Source organism: Elephantulus edwardii, unplaced genomic scaffold (assembly GCF_000299155.1).
Source record: "Elephantulus edwardii isolate Elephantulus edwardi_28Jun2011 unplaced genomic scaffold, EleEdw1.0 scaffold00004, whole genome shotgun sequence".
In the NCBI taxonomy this organism is placed as follows: domain Eukaryota; kingdom Metazoa; phylum Chordata; class Mammalia; order Macroscelidea; family Macroscelididae; genus Elephantulus; species Elephantulus edwardii.
Window position 1 is genome coordinate 35,559,155 of NW_006399754.1, and position 14,082 is coordinate 35,573,236.

The window sequence follows — 14,082 nt, forward strand, 5'->3', positions numbered from 1 at the left end:
ACCCTGACCCGGTGACCCCGTGAGGACCCTGACCCGGTGACCCCGTGACGACTCTGCCTGGTGACCCTGTGAAGCCACTGGCCTAGTGACCCCCTGAGGAACCTGCTCGGTGACCTTGTGAAGACAGTGACCCCATGAGGACCCTGACCCACTGACCCCGTGAGGGCCCTGCCCGGTGACTCTGGAGCGATCACTGCCCTCCCTGTGCCCCTGAGTCTGGTTTGGAGTGAGCTGCTGTTTGCATCTGACTCAGAGCTGTGGGTCCAGTTCAGGACGATCCTTTGATTTTCAGGAATTCTACAACTATTTGCAAGGTCTAAGTGTTTGAAAGCAGTAGTCCTTACCCTTGATGGAGTTATCACACAAGTGTAAACTAAATTAAATTCAAATCTTTGGCAAAGACTCAGAGCCCTTGTGGTGCAGCACTAAGCACTCTGCTGGAAACCCAGAGGTTGGAAGTTCAAATTCACCCAGTGACCCTGCAGAATAAAAGCATGGCTGTCCATCTTACAGCATCCAGCCTGGAGAGCCCTCTGAAGCAGCTCTGCTCAGTCTTATGGTCGCAGTGGGTGAGAATAGATTCCTTGGCACCCAACGACAGGCACAGAGAATGTACAAGAAGCGAGCCAGGCTGGACTGCACGCTGCTGGAGGTGCGGACACAGCTCAAGGGGCCGTCAAGGGGCCGTCAGCATGTATGAGGCTCAGGATGCCTCAGGGCCCAGGAACAGGACTCGGGGGTGGGTGTTGTCCACACACCTTGAAAGCATTTGCCACCTCCAGCGGGTAGGCAGGCAGGTTACTTCTTCCAGGCAGGTCTGCGTTGCATTAGCCTGAAGTCCTGAGGGAACAGTGGTCACTGGCTAACAGTGGTCAGCAGCTAACTGAAAGATCCCTGCTTGGGACCCACTCATCAGCTGTGCAAGTAGAACGGCCTGGCTGTCCACTGTAAATGTTACCCCAGAAAACCAACCCCACGTCATTGAGTCCATCCAGTGTCTGGCAGCCCTGCAGGACACAGTAGAACTGCCCCCAAAGTTTCCAAAAGGACTGACTGCCTCGGTCTCCTCTCAAGTAATGGTGGGAGGTGGGGGGAATCCGAACTACTGACCTGTCAGTCAGCAGCCCAACACTTAACCCACGATTGAAATCAACTAATGGCCCTGTTTTCTAAAGTTTCAAGGAACTTGCATTTAAGGAGTGAATTTTTTGTAATTTTGACTTTCTTTTTTTTCCCTATATTTTATTAATTTTCATAAACATTTACAGAGATTTTGGGTTTCCATTCATTCATTGTTGCACTATTCTCTCTACCCTCCTCCCAGTTTGTTCTTGTCTAAATGCCACAGTGCTTGTCAAAGCCAGTTCTGATTAATCTTCTTTGTCAGTGTGTCCTTTGCCATTCCCTATCACTCCTCCCTGAGAGAGACTTCACCCTGAGTCATAAGGAAAAGGGGATGGCGTATTCTCTTAGCTACTTCCTGCTGAAAAGGGACGCTGTGGGTTTCAGGGTGAAGATCTTCTCTCACTACTCTAAAGGGCCCCTTTGGCAGTAGGAAACACATAGACTATTATGGAGATTGATTTGGGAATTTAGATGCACTCTTACTGATTGTGCTTGGCCGTACATGTTCATATCCTTGAAGATGTATCATGGGGGTGTTGCAACCTAGAAGACACAAATTTGACTAACAAGTTATAAGTACATGAGTCAAAAATTATGGAAAAGTAAAAGAAAAGATTCTTTCATTGTTTTACAAACCCTCCCCCAGGTCCCCTCCACCATGTAGCCCTCGCTCTAGACTCCTGTGATGACAGAAATACCTAGTTATATATCTCTTTTAAACAGTTTTCTCCCTCCTCTGTTTCAGTGCAGTATACATTATTGAACCATCTTACTCAGTCTCTCCCCAACCCCGAGGTTAGTCCCATTCTACAACAGTGGCATCATGTAATATTTGTCCTTTTGTGACTGGGATATTTCGCTCAGCATAATGTTCTCCAGAGTCAACCATTTTGAATAATATTGCATGAGTTCCTTGTTTTTTAATGCAGCATAGTATTCCATTGTGCGAATATACCACAGCTTCTCTAGCCATTCGTTTGTTGATGGGCACTTAGGTTGTTTCCAACTCCTTGCTATTGTGAACAAAGCTGCAATAAACATGGGTGTGCATATATCTGCTTGGATGTCAGCTATGGTCTCTTCAGGGTATATTCCCAGTAGTGGAATTGCTGGGTCAAATGGTATCTCTATTTGCAACTTTTTGAGAAAACGCCATACTGCTTTCCACAGGGGTTGCAAATTCTTCTTAAGATATTGATGTTTGTTATTATTGTGTTGTTGATTGCCTTCGAGTCAAGCACGAGTCATAGTGACCCTCTGAACAGAAGTCCTGAAACCCAACAACTCTCGACATTTATCAAAGTTCACAGAGTTTCCAGAGGCAAGTTGTTTAGAAAGTGGATGCCGCTCCCCGTTCAATACTCCAGGTTGGCAATAAGATGATTTGAGAACTAGCTAAAGTGCATTTTAAGTTATTAGCGCACTAGTGTGTGGTATCATGTAGTGTAGAGGGAGCGCTGGTGGCTCTGTTGTTAAAGTTCTTGGATGTTAACCCAAAGGTGACCAGTTCAAACCCACCAGTTGTCCCACAGGAGGAAGATGAGGCAGTCTGCCTCTGCTGAGATGGCAGCCAGGGAACCCCACGGGACAGTCTGCTGTGTCCCCCAGGGTCACAGTGAGTGGGCATCGGCTCACCTGGCCTCCAGCTGCCCGGCCTCTGAGGTCCGGTGAGGAGTGAACCCCCCATGGAGTTCCTGTCACATGACCCAGTAAATGCCCCACTCCTGCTGCCGTAACGTGGGGAGGGGCCTCGGAGCACGCAGTCCACGGGTTAGGCCTCAAGTCTGCTGCCCTGCATTCAGCACGTGTGAGCAAAAGCTTGTGAAAAGGTGAGGTCTTCGCTTCAGCATAAAGGATCATCTCTGTGAGCCTGTTTATGTATCAGCTGTCAAAGTAAACACAGGGTGCACCTCTATCCCCCCAAAAAGAAAACACCGGGAAGAAATGGGTGGCTCCAGTCTCCTCACACCCCAGCTCATCCAGGGGGAGAATGTTCTCCTTCAGATGCAACAAGAGAGTCTGTGTGCGGGCCGGGGACCCACCCGTCGTGGACACAGAGCCCAGATTCAGCCAGCCTGGGCTTGGCTTCCCGCGGGACACGGTGGAGGAGAGGCCGCAGGCCGCCTCCTTCCTGAGCTCTGAGGCCAGGGCTCTGCCCTCCCCTCCCTTCCTTCCTGGAAGCCGGGGCTCAGCTGGCCAGGAACCGAAGGATGGAAAAAGCCCACACCTGGGACCACCTCCTGACTGTGGGCTGCTCTCAGGCGGCCTCGGCCTCCACCCAGTCCATGGCCTCCACTCGCCTCCAGCGTGGTTCACTGACCGGCAGATAGTGTCAGAGCTGACACTCAGGAATGCTGCTATTGTCAGCAGAGCCTACACGTTACACCTTAGTGACCATGGGATGCCCTCCCCTAGAGGTGCTAGAGAGCTGCCTCCTTCCTGGCCAACACCTCCTTCTGGCTGTGTGGTCAGGAGGGACCAGTCCCCCAAGAAGGACACCAGCTTGGTGAAGTGGAGAGTCGAGGGGAAGGCGAAGACCCTCCTGAGATGATGGAGTGACGCGTGGCTGCAGCTCTGAGCCCACATGCAGCCGTGACAGCCTGGACACGTGGGTTCCCAGAACACCAGTCCACAGGTGAGGAAGGAAACGAGGACCTTCCTCCAGAGCCGACACCCCAAAGTCAGCCTGGTAGCCGCCCCCTCAGCTGTGAGAGGATCAGTCTGTGTTAAAGTGACCCACTCGGGGTGTCTCTGTCAGAACATCACCAGAGACCTGCGCCCCTGCGCTCCCTCCACAGAGACTAGAGCCTGGGAATGAACTGACGGGGCATCCACTCCAACACTGGGGACGTCGGAGTCACAGTTTTCTGCACAGAAGCAGCGCTGATGGAACATCGAGGAGAAGTGGGTCCCCGCCAGCCTCCCTCCTCACACAGGGCTTCCGTCAGTCGCTGTGAGCAGCCGGCAAGTCGGCTCCCACTCCCAGGGCCCCTCGTGTCACGGAGGGAAACCCTGCCGGGCTCGCTGGGCATCACAGTCCCCACTGTCCCGCCGTCTCAGTCAGGACATGCTCCAGAAGTTCCTCCTGGGGTGTCCATAGCCATGGCCGAAACATGTGTGTGGCTGGGGGAAATAAAGGGCTGTTTTCATAAATAAATGAGATATAAAAAATTAAAATAAATGCGAGCTGGGTTCACGGGGAGGCCTGTAAAAACCACTGACTCCTCCTCTGGGTTCTGCCGAGTCCTGTGGGATAGTGGATGACGTCTCCGTCAGGCTGCTGACCGAGAGCTCTGCAGTCCAGCCCACCAGCTGCCTGCTGGGGAAGCCGGGCAGGGTCTTCCCATGAAGATCCCGCCTCAGGGCCCAGCGGAGGGTGGCCGTGCGTTGAAACCCATTCAGCAGCTCTGGGTTTGGCTTAAATAATCGGTGCAAACTGGGACTGAGAGGTCCTTCTGCCGCAGAGAGCTGGCGGGCTCAGATCACCGGTCCTTTGATTAGTGGTTGTGCTTTTAACCCCTGCCCCACCAGGCTCGTCTGTAGAGGTTCCAGCCTGGTAAACCCCATGAGGCCGTTCTGCTGTGTCCAAGAGAGTCCCGGAAGTGGGAACTGTCTCCATGGCAAAGGGTTCGATTTACAGACTATTCAGTTAATCAGCTAGTCTCGCACTCCTGTGCGACTTAGTATATCAGTAACACTTTATGTTATTAAAGACGTCTGAAATGGTCCTCTAAAAGGAGATAGGCCATCGGTGAAAGATAGGAAGGCCCAGTGAGCTCTGGGGGATGGGTGGACACAGAGTACGAAGCTGGCACAGGAATGGGCGAGGTGCCCGTCCAGGGGCTGTTAGTGTCTGAGCTGACTGTGCCGTACCCCACATTTCTGGACGTGCACATGTGCATGGACATTTAGGTGGTTTCCCTGTGGTGAGACAGGGAGCAGTGCTACCTTAACGGCCTCACTAAATCTTGGCACCAGTAGCCAGGAAATCAAAAAACGTATTGCAATGGGAAAGTCTGCGGTTAGGGACCTCTCTAAAGTACTCAAGAGCAACAGTGTCTCTCTGGAGACTAAGGTGTGCCTGATACAGGCCATGGTTTTTGCAATCACTTGTTATGCATCAGAGAGTTGGACAATGACTAGGGAGGATAGAAGGAGAATTGATGCCTTTGAGCTGTGGTGCTGAAGAAGAGTACTAATGTACCATGGACTGCCAAGAAAACAAACAGATTCATCTTAGAGAGGATTAAACCAGGCTTCTCCTTGGAGGCAAGGATTCTGGGGCTTCGCCTGACATACTTTGGACATGTTGTAAAGAGAGACAGGTCTTTGGAGAGGGACATCATGCTGGGTAGAGTGGAAGGACGGCGCAGGAGGGGAAGACCCTCTATGAGGTGGATTGATTCAGTGACTGGGGTAATCGGGATGGGTGTGTCAGAAACAGTGAGATTGGCACAGGGTTTAGGGCTGTTGTACATAGGGTCGCTATGAGCCGCAAGCGACTCGACGGCACATAACAGCAACAATAACAACAATCTCTAAGAACTTGAGACCATTTCTTAAGACCAGGCCCTATTGAGGACAACTTTTATTAGCTTCTTGGTATATATTTTCAACTTGCTTTCCAGATATGCCACATTTTTTCTTTATCAGCAATGTGTGAATGGATCTATTTCCTTGCATCTCGTTTTGTAGTCCTGGGGTGGGGGTGGGGTGCTGCTGTACAAACACTGCACGTCTCCCGTGGTTCAGATCCACCAGCTCTGCAGAAAAGTGAAGGGACGTCTCCTGTGCAACTTACAGCCTCAGAAACCCACTGGGGCTGTGGCTCCTCCCTTGCAGCAGTGAGAGGGCCAGCCCCAGGCCTGCGTGTGACCTGAAGGGAATGCAAGTTCAGTTCCAGGCCTCCGCAGAAAAGCAAGAGATGCAGGAAACGAATCAGATGAATATTTTGTCTACCAGTGTGTGGAAAGTTATGTTTCTCCTGTACTGTAGTCTGTTCAGTGTGCAGTAACATTAAGACAACATCTGACACGTTGTGAGAATGTTGGATGGGACGATAGAGACATGCAATGAGCACAGAGCGTGGAGATGCCCGTAGACTTGCTCAGCACAGGGCTGCCACGGGCCTCACAGACTTGCCAAGCAGACTGAAGCCAGGCCCGCTGTGTGAGAAATGTTGAAAGAGCCTGGGTGGTTCAGTGGTTTAGTGCTAGGCTGTTAACTGAAAGGTCGGCAGGAACCCAACAGCCAATCTGCAGGCCACATGGACTGCGATGTGTTCCTGCTGGGTGTGGCCTTGGGGGTCCTGGGGGCAGTGCACCTCTGTCCCCCAAAGGTCACTAGGAGATGGAATCAGTGTGGCACAATGGTTTCTGCTGAGTGTGACCTAGAAGATCCTGGGGGCAGTGCGAACTCTGTCCCCAGGGTCACTGGGAGATGGAATCAGTGTGGCACAGTGAGTCTAGGTTTTACTGTGAGCTCATTAAATGTTAAAAGCACTTCTGACGGTGGTTTTACATATTCTGGATATAAGACCTTGGTCCTATATGTATTTTGCATATATTTTTTTCTCTCAGTTTGTAACTTGCTTTTCCAGCCTGTCTGTTTATATATTATCTATCAGCACAAGCTTTTCATTTCTATAAAGCCCAGCACATCAATTTCGCTTTTGTGGGTTTGCTTCTAGACTTACACCTAAGAACATAATGTACCTCAAAGTCACAAAGTCGTGGTACTAGAGATATTGTAGCTGATGTTAGATAGATCTTGGCTGAAAGCAGGGAATACCAGAGAAATGTCTATCTGTGTTTCATTGACTATGCAAAGGCATTTGACTGTGTAGATCATAACAAACTATGGCTGACTCTGAGAAGAATGGGAATCCCAGAACACTTGATCATTCTAATGTGAAACTTATACTTGGACCAGGAGGCAGTCTTCAGAACAGAGCAAGGGAACACTGCATGGTTCAAAATTGGGAAGGGTGTACACCAAGGATGCATCCTATCTCCATACCTTTTCAACCTATATGCAGAACAGATTATCCGGGAGGCGGGGCTCTATGAGGAGAAATGTGGGGTCAAGATTGGTGGACGATTTATCAACAACCTGCGTTCGGATAACACAACCCTGCTTGCTGAAAATGAAAAGGACCTGAAGCGCCTGCTGCAGAGTGTCAAGGACTGCAGCCTACAATATAGATTGAGGCTCAATGTCAAGAAGACAAAGATTCTCACCACTGGACCAATTGGTAGCATCAGGATGGATGGTGAAGAGATTGAGATTGTACACAGCTTTAGTTTGCTTGGCTCCATAGTCAACAGTCTTGGCACCAGCAGCCAGGAAATTAAAAGGTGCATTGCCATGGGAAAGTCTGCTGTTAGGGACCTCTCCAAAGTACTGAAGAGCAATGGTGTCTCTCTGGAGACCAAGGTGCGTCTGATACAGGCTATAGTCTTCGCAATCACTTGTTATGCATCAGAGAGTTGGACAATGACCAGGGAGGATAGAAGGAGAATTGATGCCTTTGAGCTGTGGTGCTGGAGAAGAGTATTGAGAATACCATGGACTGCTAGGAAAACAAACAGATTTGTCCTGGAAAGGGTTAAACCGGGTGGCTCCTTGGAGGCAAAGATTCTGAGGCTCCGTCTAACATACTTTGGACATGTTGTGAGAAGAGACCGGTCCTTGGAGAGGGACATCATGCTTGGGAGGGTGGAGCGACAGCGCAGGAGAGGAAGACCCTCTATGAGGTGGATTGATTCAGTGACTAGGGTAATTGGGATGGGTGTGTCAGAGACAGTGCGATTGGCACAGGACAGAGCGGAGTTTAGGGCTGTTGTACATAGGGTCGTTATGAGTCACAAGTGACTCGACGGCACATAACAACAACAGCAACATTTTCTTTAGTATTCTTACTGTTTTCAGTTTTATATTTAAATGTGTGGTCTCTTCTGAGTTGCACGCTGCAGGGGGTATAGGTCAAGATTATTTTTTTTTTAATCATGATTGGCAAAAGATCAAAGAGGCATAACGGTTAAGCCCTCAGCTCCTAACTGAAAGGTGAGGGATTCATATCTGCCTGACCACTGCTGGGTGAGAGACCTGGGCCCACCAGTGGAAGGAATAGGAGATCAGCTATCTGCTGGAGAGGTGGTGGGAGTGAGGTTACTTGCCCGTCTGCAGTAACGCCTGATGTTACAATGATAGCACGTCGAGGAATTCACGTCCCGGAACCACAAAATTGTCATATGAGGAACAAGTGTTAATATTAAGTGTGGGGGGCAGGTAGTGGTGGTGGTGGTGGTGATGGTGGTGGTGGTGGTGATGGTGGTGGTGGTGGTGGTTAGGGGCTATTAAGTAGATTCAGACACCTGGTGACCCCACACGACAGGGTAGCACTGCCCCTTCAGGTCTCCTCGGCCACCTTCTTTATGGGACCAGATTGCCAGGTCTTGCTTCTGCAGAGTTGCTAGAGGGTTTGAACCGCTAACCTATTGAGTCTGAACCAGAGTGCTTGATGGTGGCACCACCCAGTCTTCTGGGGATACTCTAAGGAAGAAGAGCCGGAGGACAGAGGTAAGAGCACTCTGCGGTGACGTCCCGGGCTGTCTCTCTGCAGGTCATCAGCTCCATGAGCTCCCTGTCTGAGTACTGCCTGCCCTCCATGCTCCGCACCTTGTTTGACTGGTACAAGAGGCAAAACGGCATGGAGGATGAATCCCACGAGTACAGACCAAGGACAACCAGTAAATCCAAAAGGTACGTTTCTGTGTGTCTGCATTGTGGCTTCTCTCTGCTGCTTTTCTTCACTGTCTTGCAAAGATGTGGCTTTTGTGGAAATATGCCCAGGAAAGGAGACACTATTTAAAACAGTTCCACAGGTACAATGTTTAAACCTAGTTTACACTCACCGACTGATGTTTCTCTATCCTTTTCCAAATCACTGCATTGCCATTAACCTCATGCCGCTGCCCCCTGGGCCTCCCGTGCAGCCTTTTAAGGTGCTGTTGTCATCTTGAATCCTCACAGGTAAGCCTGTGAAGGCCCAATGCTCAGGGAAGGCATGCTTTGCTAATAAGGTCAGGCTGCTGTGTGCTTCAAAGCCAAGTTCTCTGGAACAAGTTCTCAGTTGAATTTCAAAGATAATCCTTGAAATCCAAGTTTGCTTTGTAAAAGTTTGCGAGTGGCCTTCCAAGCTAGACTACTACCTCTGACCACCTGGAAAGGCAAAGGGTGAAGAAGGGTCAGAAATCAGACAAGGGGACGAGGCTACTTCGGGCATCTCCCTCTGTGTCATGAGAGCAGAAGTAGACGGTGCCTGGCTGCCATTACTGAAGGATTTCCTTAAGATTCTGCTGCAGAATCCTTGTCACAAGGAGGGATTCGCGTGGGCACGTTGTGAAGACTTGCTGTCCACAGCTGCTGCAGACTGAGAACTCATTGTTACCGAGTTGATTCTGACTCCCCACAAGCCATGGCAGTGAAGAGCTCGCCCACTGGGCTTCCTAGGCTGTGGCCAGAGGCAGATTGCTGGGCCGTGGTCCCGTGGAACCACGAGGTGGTTTGGAAATGCCGGCCTTTCAGTCAGCAGCCAAGCACTTAACCACTGCGTCACGAGGACTCGAAAATTCTGCGTGGCATCCTCAGGTCACTTACCTGCTTCTTTCCTGCTCCCTCTTGTCTCCGTCTACACTGAGACCTACAGTCGGCAGGGACTCCTGGGTGGTACTTCAGCCCTTCACCTGGCGGCAACCAGGTGGTGCAATGATTAACTCAGTCAGCTGTTACACTCAAGGTCAGTGGTTCAAACCTGCTGGCTCTGTGAGGGACAGCACGATGCACTGTCTCAGGGGTTACAGCTTCGGGAGCCCTGTGTGCCGTGGAGTTGACTCCGACCCACAGACTGAAAACTCTGACCCGTCCCTGCTCCAGGCTCACAGTCCCTGCTCGACCTCAGTCCACCGCTCAGTCACTGTGACGTCGTCTGTCTCCTTGGGGGGTCTTCCTCTCCTTTGTTGGCTCCCAACTTTTCCAAGCGTGGTGTGTTACACCAGGGACTGGGCCCTCCTGATAATATGCCGAAGTATGGGAGAGAATGGTTTAAGGAGCACCCCGGGGGTGTGGTTGACAGAGTGTGACCCTGCTAACCCGAGAGGCTGTGTGTCCCAGTGGTTAGACTCCACCAGCTGCTCTTGGGAAGTTCCCCCCAGCCAGCGAGGTCTGTTAGGAGTTAGAATCCCCTCCCTGGATTTGGATTTTTTCCACTCATGACAAATGAGACATCTGAGTCTCAAAGAGGTTCTAAGATTTGTCCAAGGTCACAGATCATGGTAACATAATCCCAGGCCAGATCTGCTTAACTTGAATATCCACATACATGGCCTTTTTCCAAACTACCTCTCAAAACAAATGCCAGAAGCAAAAACTGCAGGCAACGGTGAGGTGGCACCAGGGAGGGTCACCTAGTGTCCCCAGGGCACCATGTGAGGAGGACCTGGCTTAAAGTCCAGCCAGGTGGCAAGGGATAAACCTCTACCTCTTCATGCCTCTCAAAGACATAGAGAGGCAGTGGTTGTTGTTGTTAGGTGCCATCGAGTCATCTGCAACTCATAGTAAACCTATGTACAACAGCCCTAAACACTGCTCTATCCTGTGCCACTCCTAATGTCTCTGACACACCTACCCCCGTTACTCCAGTCACTGAATCAGTCCATCTCATCCAGGGTCTTCCTCTCCTGCACTGTCCCTCCATCCTTTCAAGCATAATGTCACTCTCCAAGGACTGGTCCCTCCTTGCAACATGTTGAAAGGAGCAGGCCGGCTTCACCCTCTCCAGAACAAGCCTGTTTGTTCTCCTAGCAGTCCATGGTATATTTAATACTCTTTTGTAGCACCTCAGTGCAAAGGCATCAATTCTCCTTCTATCATCCCTAGTCATTGTCCAGTTTTCTGATGCATCGTATGTAATTGCAAAGACTATGTCCTGAATCAGGGGCACCTTAGTCTCCAGACTGACTCATTGCTCTTCAGTACTCTGGAGTGGTCTCTGACAGCTAACTTTCCCAGTGCAATTCATATTTTCATTTCCTGGCTGCTGTTGCCAAGATGTTGATTGTGGAATCAAGCAAATTTGAAGCTTTTAACAACCTCAATCCCTTCTCCATCTATCATGATGCTGCCAATTGGCCCAGTAATGAGAATCTTTATTTTCTTTATGCTGAGCTTCAATCGTACTGAAGGCTGCAGTCCTTGACCTTCTGCATCAAGCGCTTCAGGTAGAGAAGCTTCAGATAGAGAAGCAGAGGTTCAAGCAGAGTAGAATACAGTATCTTCCTCCCATGAGCGGTGGGTGGGTTTGAACCGCCAACCTTCTGATTAGCAGCCGAGCACTTTAACGTTAATAAACTCAAATATGGGAGCTCTGGTGGCTGAATAGAGGTTATGCTGCCAACCCAGAGGAACCCAGTTCGACTCCACCAGCTGTTCCATGGGAGAAAGATGAGCAGGCTCCCCCTGCACAGTTTACGGACTCTGAAAACCCCGTGGAGGGTCAGCTGTGAGTCAGTTCTGATTCCATGGTACACAAGAAGACATGTGATATTTGGACATGTGACATTTTATTTTGGGGACAGATTATAACTTTTCAAATAAATAGTTTCTTGTACACGCATCATAAAATACACCATTTTAATAATAAAGTGTATCATTCTGTAGCTTTGAAGAACGTTTGAGAGTCTGCACCCATCCGGCCATGCCCGCTACGTCGCTGTAAAGGCCGTTCTGACGCATGGAACCTTCAGGCCAGTTTCTGAGGCTGTAAAACTTCACAGGAAGAGACAGCCCGTCCAGCCCGCGTGGGGGATGCTTCCCGGTGGATTCAAACCACTGATTTTTGGTTAGCAGCCCAGCACATAATGCCCTACGCCACCAGCAGCACATGGATACAGCCGTCACCACTGACTAATCCTAGAACGTTTTCACTGCCAACTCCACAAACAAATCTGCCTCTCTCCTTACACCGCTTTTTAATGCATCAAATTAGAAATTGATCGTTGGAACTTCCGTTCTCTTTCTGTAAATGGTGCCGGCTGCATGACTAATAAATTAATGGGGTTGTTTTATTGTTTTTTTTTTCCATTTGTATACTGGCTTATGAACAAAAGTTAAAGCTTTACTTTGGTGAAGAGTGAGGGAAGGATTAGAGTGAGTTCTGTTAAGTGAATTTTTGTTTTACTCCTTCTTTTTAACAGAGTTTTACCAAAACTCACTTTTTCCCCCAGAATTTGTTTCCTTGATGATTGATTAACCAAACCCATAACCAAGCCAGGTCGATTGGGATTCACAGTGACCCTGCATCACTCCAGAGTCCGTAAACCCTCAAGGGAGGAGACTGGTGGCTGAGGCTTCTGATTTTCCATGAATTCTGTGATTCTCCGAGTATCTGCAGTGTCATTTAATTTTAATGTTTTCATTCTTACAGTGACGAACAACAACGAGATTATTTAATGGAAAGACGGGACCTCGCCATTGATTTTATTTTTTCTTTAGTATTAATAGAAGTTTTGAAACAGGTAGGTAATACATTTAAATAAGCTTTGTTACTCTAAAAACCATTTCCTTTTTTAAAGTTATGTTTATTAAGTTGTTCATGAATCCCAAGTAAGAGCCAGTGGGTCACCCTCGTGGTGCTGTGGTTAAATATCTGGCTGTTAGCTGGAAGGTGGGCGGTTCAGACCCACTGGGTGTCTCCAGTAAAGATTACAGTGACCACACTGCATGGGGCAGTTCTGCCCGGCTTGGCCTCCCTGTGGAATACTTAGAACTTGACACCCTAAGTAAACTTTGTTTTTCTTTGCTAAAGGCCAAATGTAGGAGCCCTGATGGAGCTGTGGTTACGGTGTTTGGTTTCTAATCTAAAGACCGGCAGTTCAAGCCCACCCGCAGCTCTTGGGGGACAGTGGGATGGGCTGCTTTGGTAGAGCCTTGGAAATCTACTGGCAGTTTGATTCTGCCCCACTGGGTCGCGATGAGCAGGAGTGAACTTGGTTTTATTGTAAAGGCCCCTCTAGGAGCCCTGGTGGTGCGGTGGGTTATGTATATGGCTGCCAACTGGAAGGTTGGTGGTTCACACCCACCATTCGACTCCTGGAAGAAAGATAAGTCGCCTTCACCCCTCAAGATTTGCGGCCAGGAAAGCATGTGGAAAACCTCGGCACTGAGGACAGTGGCCGTGGTTTTGGTTTTCGTGAAGGCCATCTATAAGACTGCTCACAGTGCTATGGTTAAGGCATTCGGCTACGAACCATGAGGTCAGAGGTTCAAGCCCACCAGCAGACCTTCAGGAGACAGCGGAGGCCTTGGCTCCGGCTCCATTAACTTGACCTGGAACCTTGCAGGGTCTGTTCTACTCTGCCCTGCAGGGCTGCTGGGAGTTGAAATCGACTCGATGGGAATGGGTTGGGTTTGGTCCCTGGTAGCTCAGTGAATCAGACATTGAGTCGGCATGAGAGGGGGGAGAGAGAGAAGGCTGGCCACTGCTGGTAGCTTACTCTCAGAAGCCCAGGGGGTGGGACCCTGACTCAGAATCAGTGCGTGAGGCAATGTCAGGGGTTGTTGGTCATCGCCAGCAACGTCGCCGCTGATGTCTCCTGAGCACGTGCCTGTCCATGACTAGATATGACTCTCTTTCCTCCTTTGTTGCAGATTCCGCTTCACCCCGTGGTAGACAGTTTAATCCATGATGTCATTAACTTGGCTTTCAAGCACTTTAAGTACAAAGAAGGGTAAGTCTTCCTCCCTCCTGAGAACATTGGAGGGGATGGTGGTGGCAGGGCTGTGGGGGGCACTGGCAGTGTGGTAGGGAGACTATGGTGGGGGTTCTGGCAGTGGGGGAAATATGGGGGGTGCTAGCAGTGAGAGGGGCATAGTAGGGGCTGTTTGCAGTGGGAGGCA

General features: G+C 49.8%; 1 protein-coding gene across 1 annotated transcript in view; it reads left to right on the top strand.

The window, feature by feature from the left end:
- Positions 1-14,082, top strand: part of FRY (furry homolog (Drosophila)) — a 257,892-nt gene that overhangs the window by 74,752 nt on the left and 169,058 nt on the right. The window contains exons 4-6 of the mRNA XM_006879581.1: positions 8,750-8,889; positions 12,611-12,701; positions 13,834-13,913. Coding sequence (XP_006879643.1) covers positions 8,750-8,889; positions 12,611-12,701; positions 13,834-13,913 — 311 coding nt within the window. The remainder of the gene's footprint in view (positions 1-8,749; positions 8,890-12,610; positions 12,702-13,833; positions 13,914-14,082) is intronic.